The 23,763-nt window shown below is 44.3% G+C and overlaps 2 protein-coding genes across 2 annotated transcripts; one reads left to right on the top strand and one right to left on the bottom strand.

Annotated features, from left to right (window-relative positions):
* Positions 1-2,378: 2,378 nt before the first annotated feature.
* LOC127237572 (RWD domain-containing protein 1-like) lies at positions 2,379-3,193 on the top strand. Its single transcript, XM_051205926.1, has one exon. The coding sequence runs from the start codon at positions 2,383-2,385 to the stop codon at positions 3,109-3,111; it is 729 nt and encodes a 242-aa protein (XP_051061883.1). The 5' UTR covers positions 2,379-2,382; the 3' UTR covers positions 3,112-3,193.
* An 11,002-nt stretch (positions 3,194-14,195) lies between these two features.
* Positions 14,196-14,861, bottom strand: LOC127237563 (60S ribosomal protein L7-like; the record flags this gene model as incomplete). Its single annotated transcript, XM_051205917.1, has 1 exon — positions 14,196-14,861. A coding segment is annotated over one exon (651 nt), but the record flags the coding sequence as incomplete, so codon positions are not given.
* Between the last annotated feature and the right edge of the window lie 8,902 nt (positions 14,862-23,763).

The raw sequence follows: 23,763 nt of genomic DNA, 5'->3' as shown, positions 1-23,763 counted from the left end.
AGTCACTTGTGACACAGCTGCACTACCTGAAGCCTAGCAGACTTGAGCACAGGCCTCAGCAGCTACCCTGGGAGACTTTCACAGCTATTAGTATCTGAGTGCTCACTAATTGCTTACAGCAAAATTAGCTTCACCTAAGACAAGAGTTTTTTAATGTAGGTTTTAAAATATTTTACTTTGTTATTTTTCAAGCCATGGTCTCACATGTAGCCAAGGCTATCTTGGAACTTACTATGTAGACAAGGCTGGCTCTGGACTTACAGAGATATGCCTCCCTCTACCTCTGAGTGCTAGGATTAAAAGTATGCACCATCATGCCTGGCAAAATAGATTTATTTGTTTTTTGTTTGTTTGTGGTTTTTGTTTTGTTTTTCAAGACAGGGTTTCTCTGTATTGCTTTGGAGACTGTTCTAGAACTAGCTCTGTAGACCAGAGATCCACCTGCCTCTGCCTCCCAAGTGCTGGGATTAAAGGTTTGTACCACCAACACCCGGCATGTTTATTTATTTATTTTGTTTGTTTGTTTGTTTGTTTGTAAATTCCTGGTTGCCCAGAAGTCCAAACTCCCTTCAGACATGGCTTATGAGGCTTCCCCTAGGTTTACAATTCTCCATTTCCTCCCACTAGGTGAGCCTGCAGGGTCCTGTCCACCTCATTCACTTGGCACTGAAGGCCTCCAACGCTGCCTTGAAATCACTGTTCTAGCCCTTATCTTCATTTGCTCCAAGACATGTGTGTCCATAGGAATGACACCCGGGATTGATCTGTGGTACACACACGTGCACATGCATGTGCACCCACACAAACATACACAACTCACACACACACTGACAGTGTACTAAGTAACAGATGCATATATAACATAAAAGTAGCTAAAGAGATGTATGCAACTTAGTTAGAAATGGAAAGGAGAGAGAGCTTGGAAGGCCCACAGCAACGATGTGAAGACCCAACAACAAATAATAGTCACATGACAAATGGAATCTTAGTCTAAAAACTCAAAGAAGAAATAAAAATTAATTTACTATCACAGAATTGAATCTTTTTTTTTCTTTTCTAAAAGTTTTATGTGTATGGATGGTTTTTGTATGCCTGTGTGCCCTGTGTCCATGAAGCCCCGAAAAGGGTATCATATCCACCACAACTGTAATTACAGGCAATTGTAAGCCACATTTGTAGATGGTGGGAATAAAACTTGGGTGCTCTGGAAGAGTAGCCAGTGCTCTCAACCACTGAGCCATCTCTCTAGCCCCTCTCTCTTAATTTTTTTCCTACAGGGTCTTTTGTAGCTCAGACTGGCCCCAAGCTTTCTATGTAGCCAAAGATAATCTTAGATTCCCTGATCTTCCTGTCTTCATCTCCTGAGTTCTAGCATTATAGGCTACCATGTATGGTGTTTGTGAAAAAATGGCCCCCATAGACCCATAGGGAGTGACACTATTAGAAGGTTTGGCCTTGTTAGAGTAGGTGTGGTTTTGTAGAAAAAAGTATATCTCAATGGGCACTACTCAAGACTTCCTGCTACCTGAAAATCCAGATATAGAACAATCAACTCCTTCTCCAGCACCATGGCTGGCTGCATACCACCATGCTTCCCACCATGACAATAATGGACTAAGCCTAGCAGTGGTGGCACACACCTTTAATCCCAGCACTAGAATCAGGTGGATCTCTATGAGTTCAAGACCAGCTTGGTCTACAAGATCTAGTTCCAGGACAGCCTCTGAAACCACAGAGAAATCCTGTCTCAAAAAACAAACAAACAATGACAATAATGGGCTAAACCTCTGAGAACTGTAAGCAAGCCCCAATTAAGTGTTTTCCTTTATAAGGGTTACTATAGCAATGGTCTAATCATGCTGTATTCCTGCTATAGGCATGCTGTAGTCTCTTCATAGCAATAAATATCTAAGATGCCAGGCTTACTATATAACCCTGTCTGGCCTATGTAAACTAGTCTGGTCTCCAACTCACAGAGATCATCTGCCTCTGCCCCTGTCCCTGTCCATGCCTCTGCCTCTGCATCAAGTGCTAAGATTAAAATCATGTACCACCATGCCCATGACATAGAGCTCAGAAAGCAAAGAACACAGGCCAGATCCAGAAGCTAGCATAACCTCAAAGACCTGCTGCTAGGCCCCACTTCCCAAAGTTACACAACCTCCCCAAAACAGTACTACAACCTAGGATACAAGAATTCACTCACATGAGCCTGGGAGTTCCTGTAGACTCAAACCTTGATAACATCTGCTATTATCATTAAAAAGTTATGAGGCCCACCCGGACTGTGCGCGTGCGCCCGCCCGGCAGCCGGCGGCCACGGAGTCCGCTGCAGCCCGCAGCCAGGGTGTTGCGCCGATGGAGGGGCAGCAGCAGGCCACCATGACAGATTACGGCCAGGAGCAGCGCAACGAGTTGGAGGCTCTGGAGTCCATCTACCCCGGCTCCTTCACAGTATTATCAGAAAATCCACCCAGCTTCACCATTACCGTGACGTCGGAGGATGGCGAAAATGACGAAACTGTGCAGACTACTCTGAAGTTTACATATAGAGAAAAATACACTGATGAAGCTCCCCTTTATGAAATATTCTCCCAGGAAAATCTAGAAGATAATAATGTCTCTGACATTTTAAAATTACTGGCATTGCAGGTTGAGGAGAATCTTGGCATGGTAATGATCTTCACTCTCGTGACAGCCGTTCAGGAAAAGTTAAATGAGATAGTAGACGAGATAAAAACCAGAAGAGAGGAAGAGAAGAAACAGAAAGAAAAGGAAGCAGAAGAAACAGAGAAGAAACTGTTCCATGGCACTCGTGTTACAATTGAGAATTTCTTGAGTTGGAAGGCCAAGTTTGATGCAGAGCTCCTGGAAGTTAGAAAGAAGCAGATGAAAGAAGAACAAGCAGGGAAAAATAAACTAAGTGGGAAGCAGTTATTTGAAACAGATCATAATCTTGACACATCTGATATCCAGTTTCTGGAGGACGCTGGGAACAACGTGGAGGTGGATGAGTCCTTGTTTCAGGAAATGGATGACTTGGAACTGGAGGATGGTGAGGATGATCCCGACTACAATCCTGTTGCCCCAGGGAGCGACTCCTCAGACTGACAGACTGTCCCTGACTCCAGAGAGGCATGCCTGCCACAGCATCTGTGGCTATGCTCAGAGGGTTTGGATCTTCCTTTCGTTTTTTCCTAAGGGGGGGGGGGAACAATATATTTCAGGAGAATATTCTTCTGGTAGCTTTCAACATTGAACTTAATAAATTGCTCATAAAATTTCAAAAAAAAAAAAAAGGTTATGAGGTATCTGAATTCCCTATGTCAATTAGCTTTTCATAATTATTGCCGAAATTCTTGAGAGAACAACTTAAAGGAGAGGAATTATTTATCTCATGTCCTGGGTTTATTTCTGTTGTTATAGACTACCCTGACAAAAGGAATTTTATGGAAGAAAGGGTTTATTTAGTTAACAATTCCAGGTTACAGCCCATCATTGCAAGGAAGTCAAGGCCAGAACTTGAAGCAAGCTAGTCACAAGCACAATCAAGAGCAGAGAAAGAATGGATATATGCAAGCTTACTGATGTTCAACACCCTCCCAATACTCATACTGTCTAGGATCCCCTGTCTAGAGAATGGTATTGCCTACAATGGGTAGGTCTTTAGTTGTGTTTGTTTGTGTATTGTTGATGGGAGATGCCATTATGTATATATGTTTCTCATACTGGTTAATGAATAAAGCACTGTTGGCCAATAGGAAAGGAAGATAGGAGGGACTAGGAGACAAGGAGGAAAGAGGAAGTAGTAAGGAGGAGTCAAGATGGAGAGTCTGGAGAAAGCAGAATGCCGGCCGGCTCCCCGGTAAGAGACCACGTGAAAATACATAGATCAGCAGAAATGGGTTAATACTTAAGACAGAGCTAGCCGATAAGAAACTAGTACCAGGCCAATAGCATTGTACCTAATACATTGTCTCTGTGTGTTATTTGGGGCTGGCACGGCAGCGGGACAAGACCAGCAGCAGGCGGAAAAACCTTACTCCTTACATATTGTTGGGTTTTTTTGTTTGTTTGTTTTTGTTTTTTTGGGTTTTTTCGGGGGGATTGGTTTTTTTGTTTGGTTTGGTTTGGTTTGGTTTAAATTTTTAGAGACAGGGTTTCTCTGTATTGCTTTGGAGTCTGTCCTGGAACTCGCTCTGTAGACCAAGCTGAATTCGAACTCAGTCAGACATCCACCTGCCTGTGCCTCTTGAGTGCTGGGATTAAAGACATTTGTCACCAACGCTCAGCCTGGGCTATGTCTTTGTATATCAGTTAACGTTAGTAACCAAGATAATCCCCCACAGACATGCATATTGGACAACCTGATCTAGGAAATCCCTCATTGAGCCTCTCTTCCCTGATGATTCTAGATTGTTCCATGATGATAACTGAACCCAACCATCGCAGCTTAGCCCATGGTTTTGTAATGATTGAAAAATTTAGTCTAACTCTCCCTAGAATCTGCCCCCTAGCAGTGAGTAGGCAAAAGGTACATTCTTGACTGTTTACAACAGGGCAGTTTACGACAGCACCTGTGAGTGAATAAATAGGAAATGAGCCTTGTCACACTACCCAGAAGCCCTAGTAAAAGCAGACTTCCTGGGCTAAGCGCGAGCTTGGATAGTTCAAATTGGACTGGTCCGCACTGGATGTTATGAGATGATTGGTTTATGATGCACGGGCTTTGCTATAACCCTATAAACCCTGTACCCAGGGTTCCCAGACCTCTACCCCACGTGGAGTATGGCTGCGGACCCCAGTGCACTAGAATATAAAAGACCTCATGCTTTTGCATCAAGACTGCTTCTCGTGAGTGATTTTGGGGGACCACCTTTTCTGAGTCAGGGCATGAGGGTCCACGCCTTCTGCGGGTCTTTCATTTTCAGAGGTTTAGTCCATGGTGGCAGGGAGGATACAGTGAATAGGGAGCCGGTGAGCTCACAGCAACCAGGAAACAGTAACAGGAAGGTGTCATGGCAGGAGACAACTCCAAAAATGCATCTCTGTGAACCCAGTTCTTCCACTCAGGCCTCACCTTTCATGCCTCAAAACAGTCTATTTAAATTCCAAATCCATTCCTGATGCCAGAGCCCTTATGATTTGATCATCCTTGGAAATGTTCTTCCATGCTCTTCCAGGCATTTTCACAATACTCAAAGCAAGGTTTCCTCAGTGCCTTAGGCATAACATGCTGTAGGCAAACAGGATTCTACCATTTCCCCAAGTCTGCTGCTTTATATGGACCAAAAGTGATTGGAAATTTTTATTACCAGTCCCTTTATTAATCCTTTATTGCAACACACAGGACCTCTTGCTGCAGAACAAACATCCAAACCTAGGCTCCTCCCTCCCTCCAGGGTCGTTTTTTTTGGGGGGGGAGGGGGTGCACTCTCTCCTGACCTTTGATTGACACACTTATCTCCAAAGCTCCATTCCTCTATGACTGCTCTTCCTCCTTCAATTCTAGAAAGCTTATATCTCTGCTGCAGGTTTGTTTTGTTTGTTTTTGTTTTTTGGAGGCAAGAGTCTCAGTTTTATCTGGAACTTGCCATTCAGATAGGATGGTTGGCCCAAAAGCCCCAGAAATCCATTGGTCTCTGCCACCCCAGTACTTGGATCACAGGTACACACCATCATGCCTGGTTCTTTTTGTGGGTGCTGGGGATCAAAATCAGGTCCTCATGCTTGTACCGCAAGCACTTTACTGACTAAGCCATCTCCCTAGCCCAGTCCACTGATGGGCTTTTAAATGGATGGCTGCACTCACACATGTGGCCACCATGGTTTATGTCAAGTTATGGCAGCCTTCACCTTCAAAGAGGCATTAAAGCTCTCCATAGCCACTGATCTCAAGTAAGCCTGAGGTGCTGATTGGATATAATGCCCTGTAAATGGGTTATGTGACTAGACAGGGCAGTGAGAGCAGATCAAATAAAAGATTACTCCCAAGTCTACCTTGGCAAGCAAAGCTTGTTAGACTTGTTCATAGAAGTGAAGGGTCACTTACAAGAACATCTGGTAAGAGCCCACATTCCCCACATTCCAGCATGAGTGATTACTCTCAAAAGCAGCATCTCAGTTGCTTTCTGTACCACTTGAGGACAGCATAGTCTCCTTGAACCAGCAACTGTTAACTGCTTCTCTAACCTTGGGGTGGGGGTGGGGGGTTCCCTGAGTCATGTGACTCCCTGGGATCCCTGAGCCTGAGAGTGTATAATCTGGAGAGAGCCTACTAAGTCTCTGTAAGCTTTCTGGGCCTCTCTCTACCTTCTCTACAGGAGAGAAATAATTCTAGAGGAAATAGCCACACACAAAAAAATGTAGCTTATGCTCAACACTTGCTTTCCTTGGGGGTCTTGAATTTTTCTTCTAAGCAGCATGGGGGTAGGGGGCAGCCAGCCAGACTATCAAAACAAACCCCTGGGAGCTAAACTCTAAACTTGTATTGAGCATCCCACATGTGCTAGAGGAATTAAGTGTGACCTTGGAGACAAACCTGTGGGTGTGTCTGGAGGGGAATTTCTAGACTGGGTCAACTGAGGTGGATGTGGGTGGCATTATTCTCAGGCTCAGATCCCAGACTGAATTTAAAACAGAAACCAAGCTAGGTACACACATCTGTCTCTGCTTTCTGGCGGTGGGTACCACATGACCATCTATCTCCTGCTCTTACCACCATGCCTTTCCCACCGTGAGGGAAATGAGAGCCAAAATAAACTCTGCTTAAAGCCTTTAACACAGGACTTTTGGGAGTCTGTACCTCTTTCCCTCTAGACTCCACCTGTGTGTTTTCCCTCCAGAATAGACAATGATGAATACAATTACTGTACTGAATTCTGATCATTGCAATATGACTTTGAACCTGGGGATAGTCTTGGGATACTCAGCATATTCCCCCATCAGGGAATCTATTTCACATAGTCAGAGAGGTACTCTGCTTTGAACACCATCAAACCCCCAGAAGACCACTTATACAACTGGCTCTACTCCAGCCACTGATGACCCTCATACACAGCCACACCTAATGATGGCTGACTGTGGACCTGCCTGCTACCCACAGTACTCAAAATTGTAGGGAGTTAACACTGGTGCAAGCCTTTAACTGATAGACTCTTCCTCTGAGCTCTTCTGGGCTAGACTGTTCTCATCATATTTATTTGGTTTCAACAGTGACAGCCCCTCAGGAAGGAACAAACATCTCATCTTTGAAAGTCAGTGACCCTGGGAAGTACTCCCTAATAACATACCACCACAGCTGCTTCTGTTTTCCTGGGAAGCCATGTTACTAAAGAACAGTTGTTGGGAGGACGGGCGAATTCATAGACTAACAGGATGGAAAGAAGATCTTGCCCTGTGTGTTCTGGTATCATCATTGGGGGCAGGACAGGATGGGACCAGGAGATGAATGAATTTGTTAAGATATTCTATTTCATATTCAAGCAAGAGACCATGATGGTTTACAAGAATGCATGAGGGCATTTTTTTAACCAAAGTAGAAGAAAAATAGGATGAAAATATAAAATGAACTCAGATGAGATCCCATAAGGCACTGTTGGAGACAATACTGACTCTGAGACTCCTGACAGTAAAGCAAAGAGGAAAATGTGAGTGTTTTATTCCTATTACATCCCCAGTGTACAGAGCACTAAGTGCAACCCATCCAGGAGACATGGCAGAAACAACTGCCCAGTGAAGGCGAGGTGTACTGTTGGGAGGTGGGCAGCAGGTCGCTACAGCAGGCCTAGAACTGCATTCTCTGGATCTTCAGAGGAGGCTATTCAGAAAGAAGTTTAATAAGGAGTCAATACCTACAAACATGGATACAAAACTCTCTAAAGTCTGTCTTGATCCAACATCATGATCTGTAATGATCCTAGCCATCATGACCGACAGTATGACAGCTCTTGAATGTTTAGATTCCAACTGAGTCATGGAGGCAAGGTTTGCTGAAAGAGGCAGCAACTGGGATGAATCTCAATTCTAAGTCCACAGGCTCTGTCACCTCTGTGAGTTGTCATGGTTTCCAGTTAAGCTAAATGATAACAATAAGAACAGCAATAGCTATAACAAGCAGCAGCCAGCAGCAACAAACACTCTGGGCAGCTTTGTGTGCCTGGGAATTCTAAACAACAGACTTTGTAAAGCCCATGTCCCAAGCAGCATATAATCTCTCTCTCTCTCTCTCTCTCTCTCTCTCTCTCTCTCACACACACACACACACACACACACACACACACACACACACTTTTCCTGAGCCATCACTTGTAGATTTTCCTCCCCTAAGACAAAGAATCTGAATCTAAAAGGCACAGTAGGTTCTTTAAGAAATACAGTATGTCATTTGCAGAAAGATGTGTAGAACTGGAAACATCCTGTAAAGTGAATAAGCCAAACTGAGAAAGACCCATGGCACAAACTTTCTCTAATATGCAGAAATCAAAGATAGAAAAAAAATGTGAGTGCTGGAGAGATTGCTCAGTGGTTAAGAGCACTGACTGCTCTTCCAAAGGACCCAGGTTCAGTTCCCAGCACCCACATGGCAGTTAACAACTGTCTGTAATTCCAAGATGTGACTCTTGCAATGCAGAAAAAAACACCAATTAAAATAAAAATAAACTATAAAAAAGAAAGAAAAAGAACATGAAAGTAAAAGGAAGACCAGGGATGTGGAAGAGGAAATGGCAGAGGGGATAGAAAGAGTGATAGAGGGGGTGGGTGTGACATAGTTTGCTGTTGTGGAATATTCCTTTACACTGTGTGAAGATGTGTAACTGTGATTGGTTTACTAAAAAGCTAAATGGCCAATAGCTACACAGAAGGCGTAGGCAGAACTTCGGCACAGAGAGAGCTCAGGGAAGAAGAAAGGCAGAGTTGCCAGCAAGACAGAGATGAAGCAACATGGGCAATACAGAATAAAAGTAACCAAGCCACATAAAGGAATATAGAGTAAAGGATATGGGTTAGTTTAAGTTATAAGCACTAGTTAGGAACAAGCCTAACTTATCAGCCAAGCTTTCATAATTAATAATAAGTCTCCATATCATTATTGGGGAGCTGACAGTCCCAGTGAAAAATATCTGCCTACAGTTTGTATTAGAGAATAAAATTAGGGCTGGGGAAATGGCTTAGTACAGTGTCTACTACATAAGCATAAGGACTTGAGCTCTGATTCCCAGCACCCCTGGGGGGGGGAGAGACTCAAATGGCAGTGTTTATCTGTAAACCTGACACAGAGAGATCATTGGCCAGCAATCCCTGGAGCTCACTGGCCAGCCACTCTAGCTGAATAAGTGAACTCCACGTTCAGTGAAAGACTGCCTTAAAATAAAGATGGAGGACCAGCCAGATGGCTCAGAAGATGCCGCTAAGCCTGGTGAGCCCCGAAACCCAAATGGTAGGAAGAAAAAATGTGTTCTGTGGCAAGCTCACATACAGAAAGAAAGAGAATAAATTTAAGAAACAAAATTTAAAAATGGAGAAAAAAGACACCAGACATCCTGTTGCCTCCACGAATGCACACCTACATATACGTGTGCACATAGTCATATGAACCTGAACACACACACACACACACACACACACACACATACACACACACAAAGCTAGTTGTGGTAGTGCACACCTGTTGTCCAGAGGCTGAGGCAAGAGAATTGTAAGTTGGTGGACCCACTGAAACTACATTTATAACAAATTCTCCATCAAATGAGGCAAAGCCCTGCCTTGGGATAATGTCTCTGACCAGCCAGACAGTATGAAGTAGAAGAGAGCAGAAGCAGGAAGCCTGCAGGAGGGGACTGCTGTTGGCTTGGCATAAAGTAGTGGAAAAAGGTTTCAAAAACATAAACTGATGGAAGAGCCAAAGGTGGCGGGGGAGAAAAAGTTAAATCCAGGTGTCTTCATTCCTGTTACTTTCTGTCTGGGTCCCAGTTTCCCCACATGTAACTCAGGAAGTGGTCCACTCACTGTGTCTCTGGTGATGAGGCTGTCCTTTGGAAGGGGTGCCGCTATTAAGTGTGTTGATTGATTTAAATTGCTGCCCCTGAGGTGCTGCAATAGCCTCCTGAACAGGGAAAAAAGATTACATTGCTATCACTACAGCTTTGTTGAGCGTCATTTCTTCATTCATCAGCAAGTTGTTGAAGGGTTATCAGGATCCTATACTGAGCCTGGAACTCTGAGATAATTCTGCACTTCTAAGCTTGTGAGTATTGAAGCCTCAACTTGGAGACAAATGCTTATGTAAAGAATACTGGACATAGCCATATGGATAAGCTGCCTAAGCACATATACAGACTAGACTGGCCAGACACACAGTTTGGCACCCAGTAGGCGTGTGTGTGTGTGTGTGTGTGTGTGTGTGTGTGTGTGTGTGTAGTTCAGTCTCAGGTATCATTCTTAAGACACTGTCTACTGGGTTGTTTGAGACAGGATCTCCTGCTGAGACCTGGGACTCATGATTGGGGTAGCTGGCTGCACAGTGAGCAAATGTGGGGTTACAACACATACCCTCACATCTGGTTTTCACATGGATGCTATGGATTCACTTGTCTTCACCTGCTATGCAGGTACCTTCCAGCTGAGTCACCTCACTAGTCCCAAGTCTCTGTGGTCTCTGAAGCTGCTTCGAAGCTGATATTGGTCACAAGAGATTCCAAGAAGATAATTATCTCCTCTTAAACACAAACTAAATCTTCAAACCTTGTTACATGTGAAGAAATGTCACAGGGATGTGAAGGATTATTAAAAAAAATAAACAGAATTATTAAGTGCATTTGTCTCTTCATTGTTTATATTCCAGCAAATACACAATTTGTTTAAAAAAGAAGAAGAAAAGAAAAGAGGTAGACAAGATGGTTCAGTGAATAAAGACACCTACCCCAAGCCTGACAATCTGAGTTCAATGTCTGGGATCTATGTGGTAGAAAAAACAACTCCTGCAATCTGGGCTCTGACCTCTGTAGTGCACAGGCTAAATTAATTAACCCGTTTCTATTAATCTAAGTATTTCCACGTGGTCTCATCTTACCGGAAAGTGGACCCGGACCTCTGTTCTCTCCAATCTCTACATGCTGACTCCTCCCTTCTACTTCCTCGAATCCTCCTTGTCTCCTAGTCCCTCCTATCTTCCTTTCCTATTGGCCAACAGTGCTTTATTCATTAAACAGTATGAGAAACATATTTACAGAATGACATCTCCCATCATCTCCCCTTTTTTGTCTAAATAAAAAGAAGGGTTTTAACCTTAACAAAGCAAAATATATAACACAACACTTACCAAGTAGAATCACAGTTAACAATATTTAGTCCATTAACATTTAACAAGATTTGAAGAAAATATTCCATCATCTATCCTATCTTTGTGGGTCTAAAGTCTATGTAACTTATCTTTAATCCTAACTAAGGAAAACTATAACCATAACTATTTGTCTTCAACTCCCTCAAAAGCCACAGCAGGATAATATATAAACTCTAGAAATGACAGAGACAACTCTGTAATGTTCCATCTTCAGCCCATAGGCCATAGTGTGTCTGGCAGACTCTTCAGCAAAGCAGGAAAGTTTAAACTGTCTTCTTGTATTGGCTGTATCAATGTCCATCTTGAATCAGCAGTCACTTTCCTGAGTGTCTTGCATGTCCAGATTATACAGCATAAAGTCAAACAGTCCAGACAAGAGCAGTATCTTGCCCAAATGGCTAGTCTTGCCATATTGAAAGGAAACTTCATAACATGTTTCTTTGATGTCCATCTTCCTTTCTGATGCAGGTGGTGTTGCCAGAAGCATTTATGTCTCATTGTCAAGAAAAACCCTAAACCATTTTTTTTATTTTTTTAATTAATTTATTTATTTTATATAACCAAGTCCTTTTAAATGAAAACAAACATTTATAGACAATATTTGGGAAGTTGGGCGTTGTTCTTTCCAAACTACTTCCTGCTGGTAAGGAGAGCTATCATGGGGGATTCGAAAAAGATTCAGAAATCCTGGCTATAGTCTGTAAGGCTGCTTATTCCAGCTGTTTTGAATGTAAGATCACCTGGTACTCTGTTTCAGGTGGTCTGACTTGATCAAACCACATTAGTCTGGAAGGAATCCACAGCTTTTCATTTTCTATGGAAACAAAAATAGAAATCCTTTTCCCCAGTAACTTGTCCTTGACTTAAATTTTGGATTCAAAGCATTTTTTTTAATTTAATTTATTACTTTACATGTCGATCCCAGTTCCCTCTCCCTCCCTCCTTCTCTCCCTCTCTCTTCCTCCCTCCCTCCTTCCCTCCCTTTTACCCTCTCTGCCCTCTCACATGCACTCTAATCACCCTCCCCTCCAATCCCCCCCCCCCCCGCCCCAATTCCATATGTAGGGGAATGCCATCCAGTTGGGGTCATGTAGATCTGACAGGTCATGTGAAGTAGGGACTAGGGCTTCTCTCCTGTCTCTAGATTAAGGCAGTTATCCCTCCATGGGGGATGTGATCGCAAAGTCCTTTTGTGCACCAGGGATACATCCTGGCTCCACTGTCTGAGGTCCCTTAGACTGCTCAGTCCTTCTGACTGAGACCCATATTCAGGGGATAGGCAGGTCTCCTTTGTTCAGAGTTGCTCCGAGAAGTCTCCGAGGCAGGGTGCACTGTTGGCTCCACCCTCTGTCCCAGTGCTCAATCAGAGCGACAGGACCCTGGGCAGGGTGGAACACAGGGTGGGGGGTGCAGGCTCGCGGTGGGGATGGGTGGGGGTGTATCAGAGCTCCAAGGGTGCTCTCGATGGGGACCAGACACAGGAGCAGCAGGATCAGGGGCCAACCCAGGGAGTTGTGGGGTGGGGGGAGGTTGTAGGGGAGAGGAAGCCCCGATTGGACCCAGACTCACCTCTGGCCAATAGCTGGCGGAAGAGGACAAAGGCTGAGCTGAAACTTGGGAAGGTTTTGCAGGATAGTCGGATCTCACTGGAACCTGGAACTCTCCAGCTGAGGCCACTTTCTTTAGCAGAGGCCCGGATTTGGGGGTCAAGGATCTTGCTGGCAGGAGCTCAGAGTGGACCAGCAGAGATAGGCGGATCTATGGGAGGGGCCCGGGACTCCAGCAGAGGACTGGAGGTGGGGTCAGAAATTAAGGGTGGTCCCGCGTGGATAGGCAGGTCTCCTTTGTTCAGAGTTGCTCTGAGGAGTCTCTGAAGTAGGGTGAACTGTTGGCTCCACCCTCTGTCCCAGTGCTCAACTAGAGCGGCAGGCCCGTGGGTAGGGTAGGGCACAGGGTCACCCTAAACCATTTTAAATGCCATATTCTGTAGGTCTCTGAAAGGTTTGAAGAATGCCTATTTATCTCAAATACATGTCTGTATATCTAGAAATCTTAACTAACTTAACTATAAGATCTGACTATCATAGGTACTATAGGTACTATAGATAGGTACTATCTATAATCTGTATTGAATTATACATTACATTTCTATACAATTACCTAAACAAGAGGAGAAATATACATATCACAAAATTGACCTTAAATTGTATCAATAAATGAAAATCCATTCCAACACAAAGTATTCATATCTATACCATAATTCCCTTTTTACCTTTAAAAAGATTGGTTGTGGTCATTAACCATTTATAACCAACACCATTTAAATGAAACAAACATTTATAAACAATATTTGGGAATTTGGGCATTGTCCTTTCCAAACTACTTCCTGCTTGTGGGGGCGCTATCATTGGGGATCCTAAGAAGATGCAGAAATCCTGGCTGTAGTCTTCAAGGCTGCCTTGTTCAAGCTGTTTTGAATGTTGGATCACCAGGAACTCTGTTCTAGAGGGTCTGGCTTGATCAAACCATGTTAGTCTGGAAGGAATCCACAGCTTTTCATTTTCTGTGGAAACAATAATAGAAATCCTTTTCCCCAGTAACTTGTCCTTAGACTTAAATTTTTGAGTCAAAGCATTTTTAAAATATATAAATCGAATTAATCCAGCAGTTGTTTTTCCTCAACAGTCAAACAATTTAAAGACAACAGAGTAGTGTATAGCATCCACAGTTTTTCTGTGCTTTCCATCTTTACATGGTTTTTTATTACTCTGTTTCTTTTACTTTTTATTTTTTCATTTTTTTTTTTTTTTTGTTTGCCAAGCTGTGACTGTTTATTAACTGACCAGATTACAAAAATACCACAGGCACCTTAGTTCATCAGTCTAATAAGCCTGTTTATCTGGTCTTCCCTGTTGCCAGCATCGCCACCTTCCACAAAGTAAGTGGTCTTTTTCTTCATCCCGCCCCGTGGAGAAGACAGTTTGAAAGGCCACAGGAAGTTGTTGGCTTCCTTGAAGCGTTTCCCCACTGTGTAGATCTCATGGATCAGATCCTCCATGCAGATAATGCCGTATTTACCAAAAGATCGAGCAATCAAGGAATTGTCCGTCAAGGCAATTCTCTTCTTATTGATTTTGCCATAGCCACGCTTGTAGATGAGCTCGTTTACTGACTTCAGGTTGGGGTACCCCCATGCAATGTATGGTTCCACGATCCTCAGCATGTTAATCGAAGCCTTGTTGAGCTTAACAAAAGTGCCATTGAAGATCTGACGAAGACGGAGCAGCTGCAACACCTTGCGGACCTTTGGGCTCACACCATTGATACCTCGGATTCGGATGACGAATGCCAGCTTGGGTTCTGCAGGCACGTAGAAGTTTCCGGCTTTCCTTGCCATCCTAGCCATGTGAATCTCCGTCAGGTACATCTGCCTGTATTCCTTGTGATAATGCTTTGCCTTTTCATAGATGAGCTTCCTCCGTGCCTTCCGGAGCGTCTTCAGTGCAAACTTTTTCCGGATTCACTCTGCATACCAGGTTTACTTTGCAATCACAGAGATCTGCTTGCCTCTGTCTCCAGAGTGCTGGGATTAAAGGTGTGTGCCACCACACTCAGCTCCTCTCTGTAGTTATAAAACCATTTTATTCCTTTTCTCTCCCAAGGCTACATATATTTTAGAACACACTGTAAACCTTTAGTGCTTTTTCTTAAGGTGAATCTGTCTTTACTGTAAATCTTTATCTTTTTTCTGGCCACGAGTCTTTATCTGGTAAACAACATTGCTAAAATGAAAGTCATAGCTGTGTTAACCTGGTCTATCCAAGATGGTGGTGGGTACTTTTACCACCAGAACTGAGAGCTGTGCTCACTGCCTTGGTCTACACTGCCATCCAGCAGCATGTTGCCGGCTTGGAGATGTGGTCACTGCCATTGCCAGCTCTTGTACACACCATTCAGTTGCTAGCAGAGCTCTTTAAAAGCCTTGCAGTTTTTTGCCGCTTATGCTGAGTCCGGAAATCTCCCTTAAAGGAGCCGCGCAAATCCGCGCTTGTCTCATGAAAGACAGAGTCCAACCCAGAAAAATGCTGTTAGCAAGAAGCCTTGCTGGTCTCTGTTCTTTTGTTTCTAAAATGCTTTTCTTTAGCTTTTCTTAGTTTTAAGCAGAAGTTTTTATTAGCCACGTTGCGGCACCATAATGTTACAAGTAGATTTTTCCTGCCGGTCTTGTGCCACCACTGCGCCTGCCCCAAATAACACACAGAGATGCTGTATTTGATATAATGCTGTTGGCCAGTTACTTGTTTCTTATCAGCTAGCTCTGTCTTAATTATTAACCCATTTCTATTAATCTAAGTATTTCCACGTGGTCTCATCTTACCGGAGAGAGGGCCCAGACCTCTGTTCTCTCCAGTCTCTACATGTTGACACATCCCTACTACTTCCTCTTTCCTCCTTGTCCCCTAGTCCCTCCTGTCTTCCTTTACTATTGGCCAACAGTGCTTTATTCATCAACCAATAAGAGAAACATATTTACAGAATGACATCTCCTATCAACCCCAAGCCTGACAATCTGAGTTCAATGTCTGGGATCTATGTCTGGGAAACAACTCCTGCAATCTGTGCTCTGACCTCTGTAGTGCACAGGCTAAATTAATTAAAGTATAATTTTTTTAAAACTTTCCAAGAAATGAGTAGCAAAATACCAACATCAACTTTGAGAAATGGCCTATGAGTGGGGACTTTGACCTGTCCCAGGCAAGTTATGATAGCTCCTCAAATGCTAATTCCTTGCGCATAAAATAGCTAAGGGCACTCCTTTGGTAAGTGCCATGTTCTCCAGCAGGAAGGACTATGGAAGAGGCGGTCTCACTGGTCTCTCCCTGGGACTAAGTGGGATGGAGAATGTTGGCAACCCAAACCCCTCTCTGGAGGAAATCACACTGAGTGGGGAGCGTTGTCAAAGCAGGATCTCATTTTATTGCAGGTACTTATATAGTATAGAGGGAGAAAGTGGGGAACAGGATAGGGTGAGGTATATGGGCCAATGATATTTCACCATAGTACCTATGGTGGTCTCAGGTCAAGCCTTGCTGAGTCACTCCTATATGGAATTTATAAGCCAAAGACAGGTTGCCTACTTAAGCCAGGCTCAGGAAGTTCCACTAGGCCTCAAGTCCCGGCATCTTTAGGCCCAATAGGTAAGCGTCACAGCTGTAGTTGACTACACACCCATGATGAGCCAGATGAATGTATCAGCTCAGTTCTCCTTCAGGATGTCAGAGCAGCTATGGTCAGAGCTGGTTACAGAGGGTGGACGAGATCTTTTGAAGTCCAGAGATGTGCCAGGAATTGTCATAGTTCAGTAGCATTGTCTTGCCCAAAGATCTTTAAACCTGAGGCCATTTTTTGGAATCTAGAAGCCCTGGGGCAAAGAACTTGGCAGATCCACTGTGAAACACCTCTAACGGGGAGTAAAGTAACCTACCACCACCTACTTCTTTGAACCATGTCCTCTCCTGACCCAGGCAACTATGCAACCTTGTTAAGGCTCCAGGGGTCTGAAGAAGGACTCCTGGTACTCAGACTTCAGTTGGCAGACGCTTGTGGAAAGGTGGACACGGGAGCTGAAGTTAGGTAAAACCTACTCTCCCACCTTCATTGCCTGACTGCCCTCACCTTGACCAAAGAGAGGGACCTTGTCACCTGAATCCCCATCTGCACCTATCCAAGCATGCATGTAGAACAACACAGGGATCCCAAATTAGCTCAACCTGCCTCTGAACTGCTGGATGAGCCTAATTAGACCAAATTAATAATTTAGTCAAGCAAAATGAGACATGCCAAGAATCTCCAGGGAGGCTGTGAAGTGATAATGCCTTCTTATTAGGAAAATATGTCAACAACCCACAAAAATTCTTTGAATCTGGGCTAGAAATGGGAGGCCAGCAAATATGGTGTGATTCATTTTCTGAGACCACTGAGTCCTCCCACTTCTCTCCTGGGGTATGAGACATTACCCTCCAGCCTACTACACACCCCTCCTTCTCCTTTCTGTCTCCCTTCCATGGTTTTCCCTCCGTTCCTCTCTTTCCTTTCCTCCTCCCTACCCCCCAATCATTAACCTAACTTTTGAAATTACTCTCCCCCAGCAGAAAGGAAAGTCACAGAAAGGAAAGGGTGGGAGCTAATAACCATATTTTCCTGATGAGCAAGGAGTGTCTGCAAATGTTGCCCTGTTATCTGGCAACATCCCTGTTATGAACTGGCAACTGAACATTCTACTATCAGTCACAGGTTGGAATGAGGTCCCTGAGTCAACCAGTTCCTCTTTCCTGTCTAGGGGTGAAGAATGACCTTTACCCCTGCACTTCCACAGCTTTGGGTGGTGGCCTCTGGTGCTGTCTAGGAAGGCTGGTTCTCTCTCCATCACCCTGTCTGTTTACAGCAGCTCCCCTCTTTTCTCCCATCCTCTGTTCCTCACCCACTCTAACACAAGTTCCTGCTTTGGGCTATACCCTATCTCTCGTCCCAGCAGCTGTCTCAATGCATTTGGTCTGCCATCATTAAATAGTTTCAGATGATGCATTGTAAGCAATAGAGATGCATGGAGTCTTCACAGTCCTGGAGGCCTCGAAGGGCAGATCCCAGATCTTATTATTTCTCATAAACAGTGCTTGTGTCCCCACAAAGCAGATGGGCAGGAAGAGTGAACTAGCTCCCTTGGGGCTCTTTTCTAAGGCAAGAAATCCACCCAGAAGGCTCAGCCTCCTGATCTACTCACCTCCCCTAAGCCCCTTCTCTCAACACCAACACATGGAAGAGTACATTTCAAAATATATGTTTGGGAGGATATGAATACTCAGGTCACAGCAGGCACATGCACTGTCCTCATCTCTACAGAGAAATTAATCTCCAATACATTGCAGCGTTGACATGCAGTTACCCATGTAAACCCTGGAGATCAAATTTAAATAGAGTACTCACTCAGAGCTGATCTCTTACCATAATGCTTTGGTGGGTCAGAGCCTGGCAGGGCAAGGGCCTTGGGGGACACTCACTGTCTTCTAGAAGTCCCAATGACACTGATGGTTCCAGAAAAACCAATGGATGCTGACCCTACTGGGATTATACTGCAAACTCTAAAATTTACATCATCAGCAAGAATCTAGATGAGGCTGAGAGGATGACTCAGTCACCAAAGTGCTTACTATGCAAGCATGAGGACCTGCATTCTATGTTCAGCACCCACTGAAAAAGCCAGACAAGCAGCACACATCTGTCACCCCAGTGCCAGGAGGAAGAAACAAAAGAATGGGAAAGCTCCATGTTCAGTGAAAGAGTAGAGAGGGGTTGAGGAAGACACCTGATATTACTAACTAGCCTACACATGCATGAGAACATACACACACACACACACACACACACACACACACACACACACACACACACTGGTAGTTTCAGTGAGAATGACTCCTATAGGCTCATATCTTGGAATACTTGGTTCCTAGTCAATGGAATTATTTGGGAAGGATTAGAAGGTGTGGCCTCATTGGAAAAGATAAGTCACTGGGCATGGGCTTATAGGTTTCAACAGCCCATGGCTTTCTCAGCTAGCTCTCTGCCTAGTGCTTCAGTTGTAATCTCTCAGCTACTGCTCTAGCACCATGCCTGCCCCCTGCTGCCTTGCTCTTTGACATGGTGCCATGGATACTAACCCTCTGGAACAATGAAACTCAAATTAAATCCAATATTTTTATGAGTTGTCTGGTCATGGCAATAGACAAGTAACTTATATATACAAACAAATAATAAAATTTTAAATAAATAATAAAACTTATACAGAAGGCTTGGTGCCTGTCAAGACTTTGGGGGTGGGGGGATGGTGTGGAAATCATCATATGACCAAGGTTGGCAACCACCACAGTTCAACCTCAACCTCACCCCAATACCCAAAGCCCATTACAGGGTGGGATGCGGGAAGACAGACCCACTGAGACTCCTGGGGACCTGAGAAATTCTGGCCCCTGGGGCCTACACTGCACTGTTGCAAGATATTTGATTACACTGTGTAAAGATATGTCACAATAACTGGTTTAATAAAAAGCTGAACAACCAATAGCTAGGCCAGATTTCCAGACACAGAGAGAACGCTGGGAAGATTAAGGGAGGAGACACCAATAGATGGACAGCAAGCAAGATATGCAGAAGGAGAAGTAACAGCCACAAGCCATGTGACAACACATAGATTAATAGAAATGAGTTAATTTAAGTTGTAAGAGCTAAGTTTTCATAGTTAATAACAAGTCTCTTTGTCATGACTTGGAAGCTGGCTGGTGGGACCGAGAAACACTCACTACATTGAATATGTTGGCCTGCTTGAAGTCCCACTCCAGGCCTTTCAGTGGTGGTACCCCAGCACTACCCTCGGGAGCATGAAGAGTACCTTGTCCTTCTTCATGGACCTAATAATGCACATTAGATTGGTAAATTGTCAGGTGCCTCTTGTGCTGACTGAGAAATCGGCTCTGGAATCAGTGACCCAACCTCCTATTTCAGGCCCAATCATGTTTGTCTCAAAGTGTATTTGTCTAGGGATGGGCTTCCCTCACTAAGTCTGTGACAGGGAGATAATAAAACAACAAAACCATCCAAGAGTAAAAACATCACGCCCTTGAGAACTGCTAGAAGAACAACCACTTCCAGCAGATGTTGCCATTGTCTATCTCATGATATAAAAGTGCCTGCATTGTGAAAGGAAGTCTGGAAGCCCAGACACAGGAAGCCTTAATGGCTGTCTCGTCAGTTTCTGTGGGATATTTGAAGCCTTCAATTGAATGATGTTACCTTCCTGCTGTCACTTGGAAGCCCCACCCAAGGATCATTCTGCTCTGCCCAGGGTTCTCTGTTGGAAACACCTGTTGGCTGCCTATGCAGGGCGTTCCTAGGCAATTCTTGCTGGATATTTTGAGCATGTGGCATACATGCACACAGGCACACAGGCACACATAAATCTCTTCTTCAAACTTCTCAGTCCAATTCAGTATGACTCTTTTCTCTCCTCTTCTTCCCGCTTTCAGATGCGTTCTTTCTGGTCATATTCCCTCCTTGAGCTCTCCTCATCCACCAAACCCCATTCACTGCTTTCTTCCCTCCCTTGCCTGAGTGATTCTTTTCTTATCTGTATTATCCCAAGTCCAGGACACCACAACATCAGATCCTGCCCTCTTATTTGTCCAGTCCACATTTGGAGGCAAAAAATTAAAGATACTAAAGAAAAGACAGAGACACAGAATAGAGTTGGGAGGGCACCCAGTGAATTTCCCATGTTTATTGTGCATAGTCTTTTCATAACCCATCAAAAGAGGGGAGAAAGCAAAAGACTTCTTTACCAAGATACAAAGAACAAGCAAGTGTAATTATTGCGGTAAATAAGGGTCAGGATAAACAAATAGGCCGAATAGATGTTTATTCAGGGAGAAATAACTTACAACCTAGACAGATGAACACCAGGAAATTCAACCCGATCCTCTCCTGTCCGAGTCACGCCAGAAAGAGAGCGCCTTCCTGGCCCCCTCCGACCTCCTTCCTCAGGTCACCTCCGCCCATCGCTCCACCCCCCAATGGGCGTGGTCAGTGCTACAGAAGGACTACCTCACTACAGTGTAATTACCTTCTCAATATCAAAACATAAGTAACTATATCCTGAGTTAAGTATTCTATTGTTCAGGCAGGACATGTAGCAACCACACCCTACACCAAGTATCCTTTCCACACTCATACTCTTAGGTCAAACATCCTGTTGTTTCACCTTGGAAGAGCAAGGACAGGCAAAAGCTCTCTGACACTAACTCAAGATGAAGTAGAGTAATTTCTATAGGCCCTGCCACTTATCCCCAGTGCTTCATCTCAGCCCTGTTCAAGGGTGCAGGAATGTACCTTAAAAACAATAGACAAGGACCCTGGCCAGGAGAAGGAGGGAAGGAAACATGCTGAAGCCCATGTGATATATTTTTCCACCTAGTTCCAAGACAGTAGCTCTCTCAGCAGCACTGATTCTGGGAAAACCCAGGGAATAGCAGTTGACTTGAAGAGAATATGGGGGACAAGGTCTGAAAGGGAAAGGAGTGAGAGACATGCACTATTGAATAAATGAAGGACGGTCTGACCTGGAAAGCTAACCAATATCTGTTCCTTGGAATTTGCTAGCTTCCTCTCACCAGGCCCTGAGATGACAAGAATTCACACTGCCCCTCCTTTCCTGTGAGTCAACAGGTGGTAAATAGGGTCCATAGGAAACAAAGAGATAGCTGTAACTCTGGTTTGTCCAGACAAGATTAATTAGTACACCCTGAGGCCCTAAGGTCTGCTATTAGCAGACCATCCAAGGGTCACGTACTCAATGGACAGAGGGTCCCACCCCCTCCCTAAGCTAGTGGGTTTGCCTTTAAAAACACCTGGGCCCAGGGGAGGGGGCTTCTCCCTAGCCTGCATGCTGGAGGAGCCCATTTTCGCAAATGTTTCCTGTTCATTAAAGCCTCTTGCGTTTTGCAGCAACTGGACTGGACATTGAGTTCTTGGGGTATCGACCGAACCTGGAAGACTCCTCTTTCTGAGGGTCTTACACTATCTTCCTCACAATCATGGTACCTTCTTAAGACCTAAAAAGTACTTCCCCTGATATCTCATCCACTCTAAGAGACCAGTAAGGAAGCCATTGGAATGAAGAATGAGGACATGACATCCTAGGTAAGGCTGAGGAGAAGGACTTTATTACAGATTATGAGGTGAGAACAGCCAGAGGTATCTGGAAGAGTCCATACTGAATCCTCCATGAGAAGAGAGACAGAAGGAGAGAGTGGGAGAGAAAGGGTGGGGCAAAGAATTGAGAAGGCATGTGGCCAAAATGGCTGAGGTTGTATAGGAACCACAAACTAGAGGAAGGGAATTGAAGCCTAGATCCTGGGTTGGAGAGGTTTAGGTAGGGGTGGGGCGAGGAATGCTGGGAGGAGCCATAAGTACTGAGTGAGACTTGTCCCTGGTTTCATTGGGACATGACACCACTGTGTAGCTTTTTCATCTCATTTGAAGCTTTCTTTCTTAAGGGGAAGAGATGACCACAATTCTTAGGGAAGCTGATGGAATTTTACTCACAAGGCCAGTCCCTGAAGCTATATAAGCAATTGCTAAGAAACTGAAGATTCTTGAGTGGAGCCAAATCCTGCCTGACCAATGAGCTGCAAGGAGCTGTCTGTCTCTGCCTGCCCACTACTGGGATCATAAGCTTTTTAGGTGGGTACTAAGATCTGAAGTCAGGTCCTCATACTTACACAGCAAGCATGAAACTATCTTCCAGCAAGCATGAAACTATCTTCCTGCCCCTTATTTGTTCATCTGTGTCTTCTCTGCCTAATACAATGTCTGGCACAAAGTGAACATAATTAGGCTTAAGGAATAATTGGATGGATGAATGAATGGATGGATGGATGGTTCAACACTATACTAGTAGCCACCTATTACAGTAGCCCCAAAACACATGGTGGCCTTAACTGTGAATATTAACGAAGAATTCCAATGTGGGATAATGAAAGTTATAAGGTCCACACAACTCAGCAGTCTTGTTTCCTTCCCATCCAAGCAAGCAGATAACTCCCACTGATATTTCCTTAAAAGGCATGTAACTCAGCTCACACAACTGCTGACTGAGCCTATTACTTGCAGAAGTCTTTTCCACATATTACCATTTTGATTGCCAGCACTGAGAACAGTGATAGGTTAGAAGAATCTTTTTTCTCTCTCACCAGTTGAGTTACTGTCTGCTTTTGTGGAATAAATTGCTATAAATTGAGTTACCAACACTCTAACGTTGGGGAAATATATCCTCAATGCTTTATGGGCAGCTGACAACATTATGGAAATACACAATGTGTGTGTTGACGTTTATGTGGATGGCAATGAGTTGTGATGCACTGTGGGAGAATAGGAGGGGGATAGCCTTAGTCAGAGACACTGTGCATACCCTTGCAGCAACTGTCACAGGCCTCCATCCCTCAGAAGGAAATGCTGGGGATGAAACACGGATCAAGACAAACAGAAGGGGCTTAGGAGGTATTGATTGCCAGAAAAGCCAGTTTGAACAGTACAACTGCTCCTGGAGCCAGTAAGCATGACACTGGGATGCTAGCTGCTCCCCAGCCTACAAGTCCATCCTAAGGCTTGTTGGTGCTCTTCTGGGTATTTCAGCACTCTCTCCAGCTTCACAGGGCAGCCCATAACCAATGACTATGAAAGAAACTTAACCACACATCCCCAGATGAACATTGGCTGGGGGAGAGGGCTTAGTGAAAGACCTGTACACACCCAGTGTGAGCGTGGGCTTAAGGGGGAGGCATGCCTGTTTAAGTATCCTTACAGTAGCCACGTGT

This window comes from Phodopus roborovskii, unplaced genomic scaffold, assembly GCF_943737965.1.
Source record: "Phodopus roborovskii unplaced genomic scaffold, PHOROB, whole genome shotgun sequence".
Lineage (NCBI taxonomy): Eukaryota > Metazoa > Chordata > Mammalia > Rodentia > Cricetidae > Phodopus > Phodopus roborovskii.
Note: the sequence above shows the minus strand (reverse complement) of the source record. Positions and strands in the feature narration are given on the sequence as shown.

What these genes read in the sequence shown, in the direction of transcription:
- LOC127237572 (XM_051205926.1), top strand. Translation starts at nt 2,383, where the DNA reads ATGACAGATTACGGCCAGGAGCAGCGCAACGAGTTGGAGGCTCTGGAG.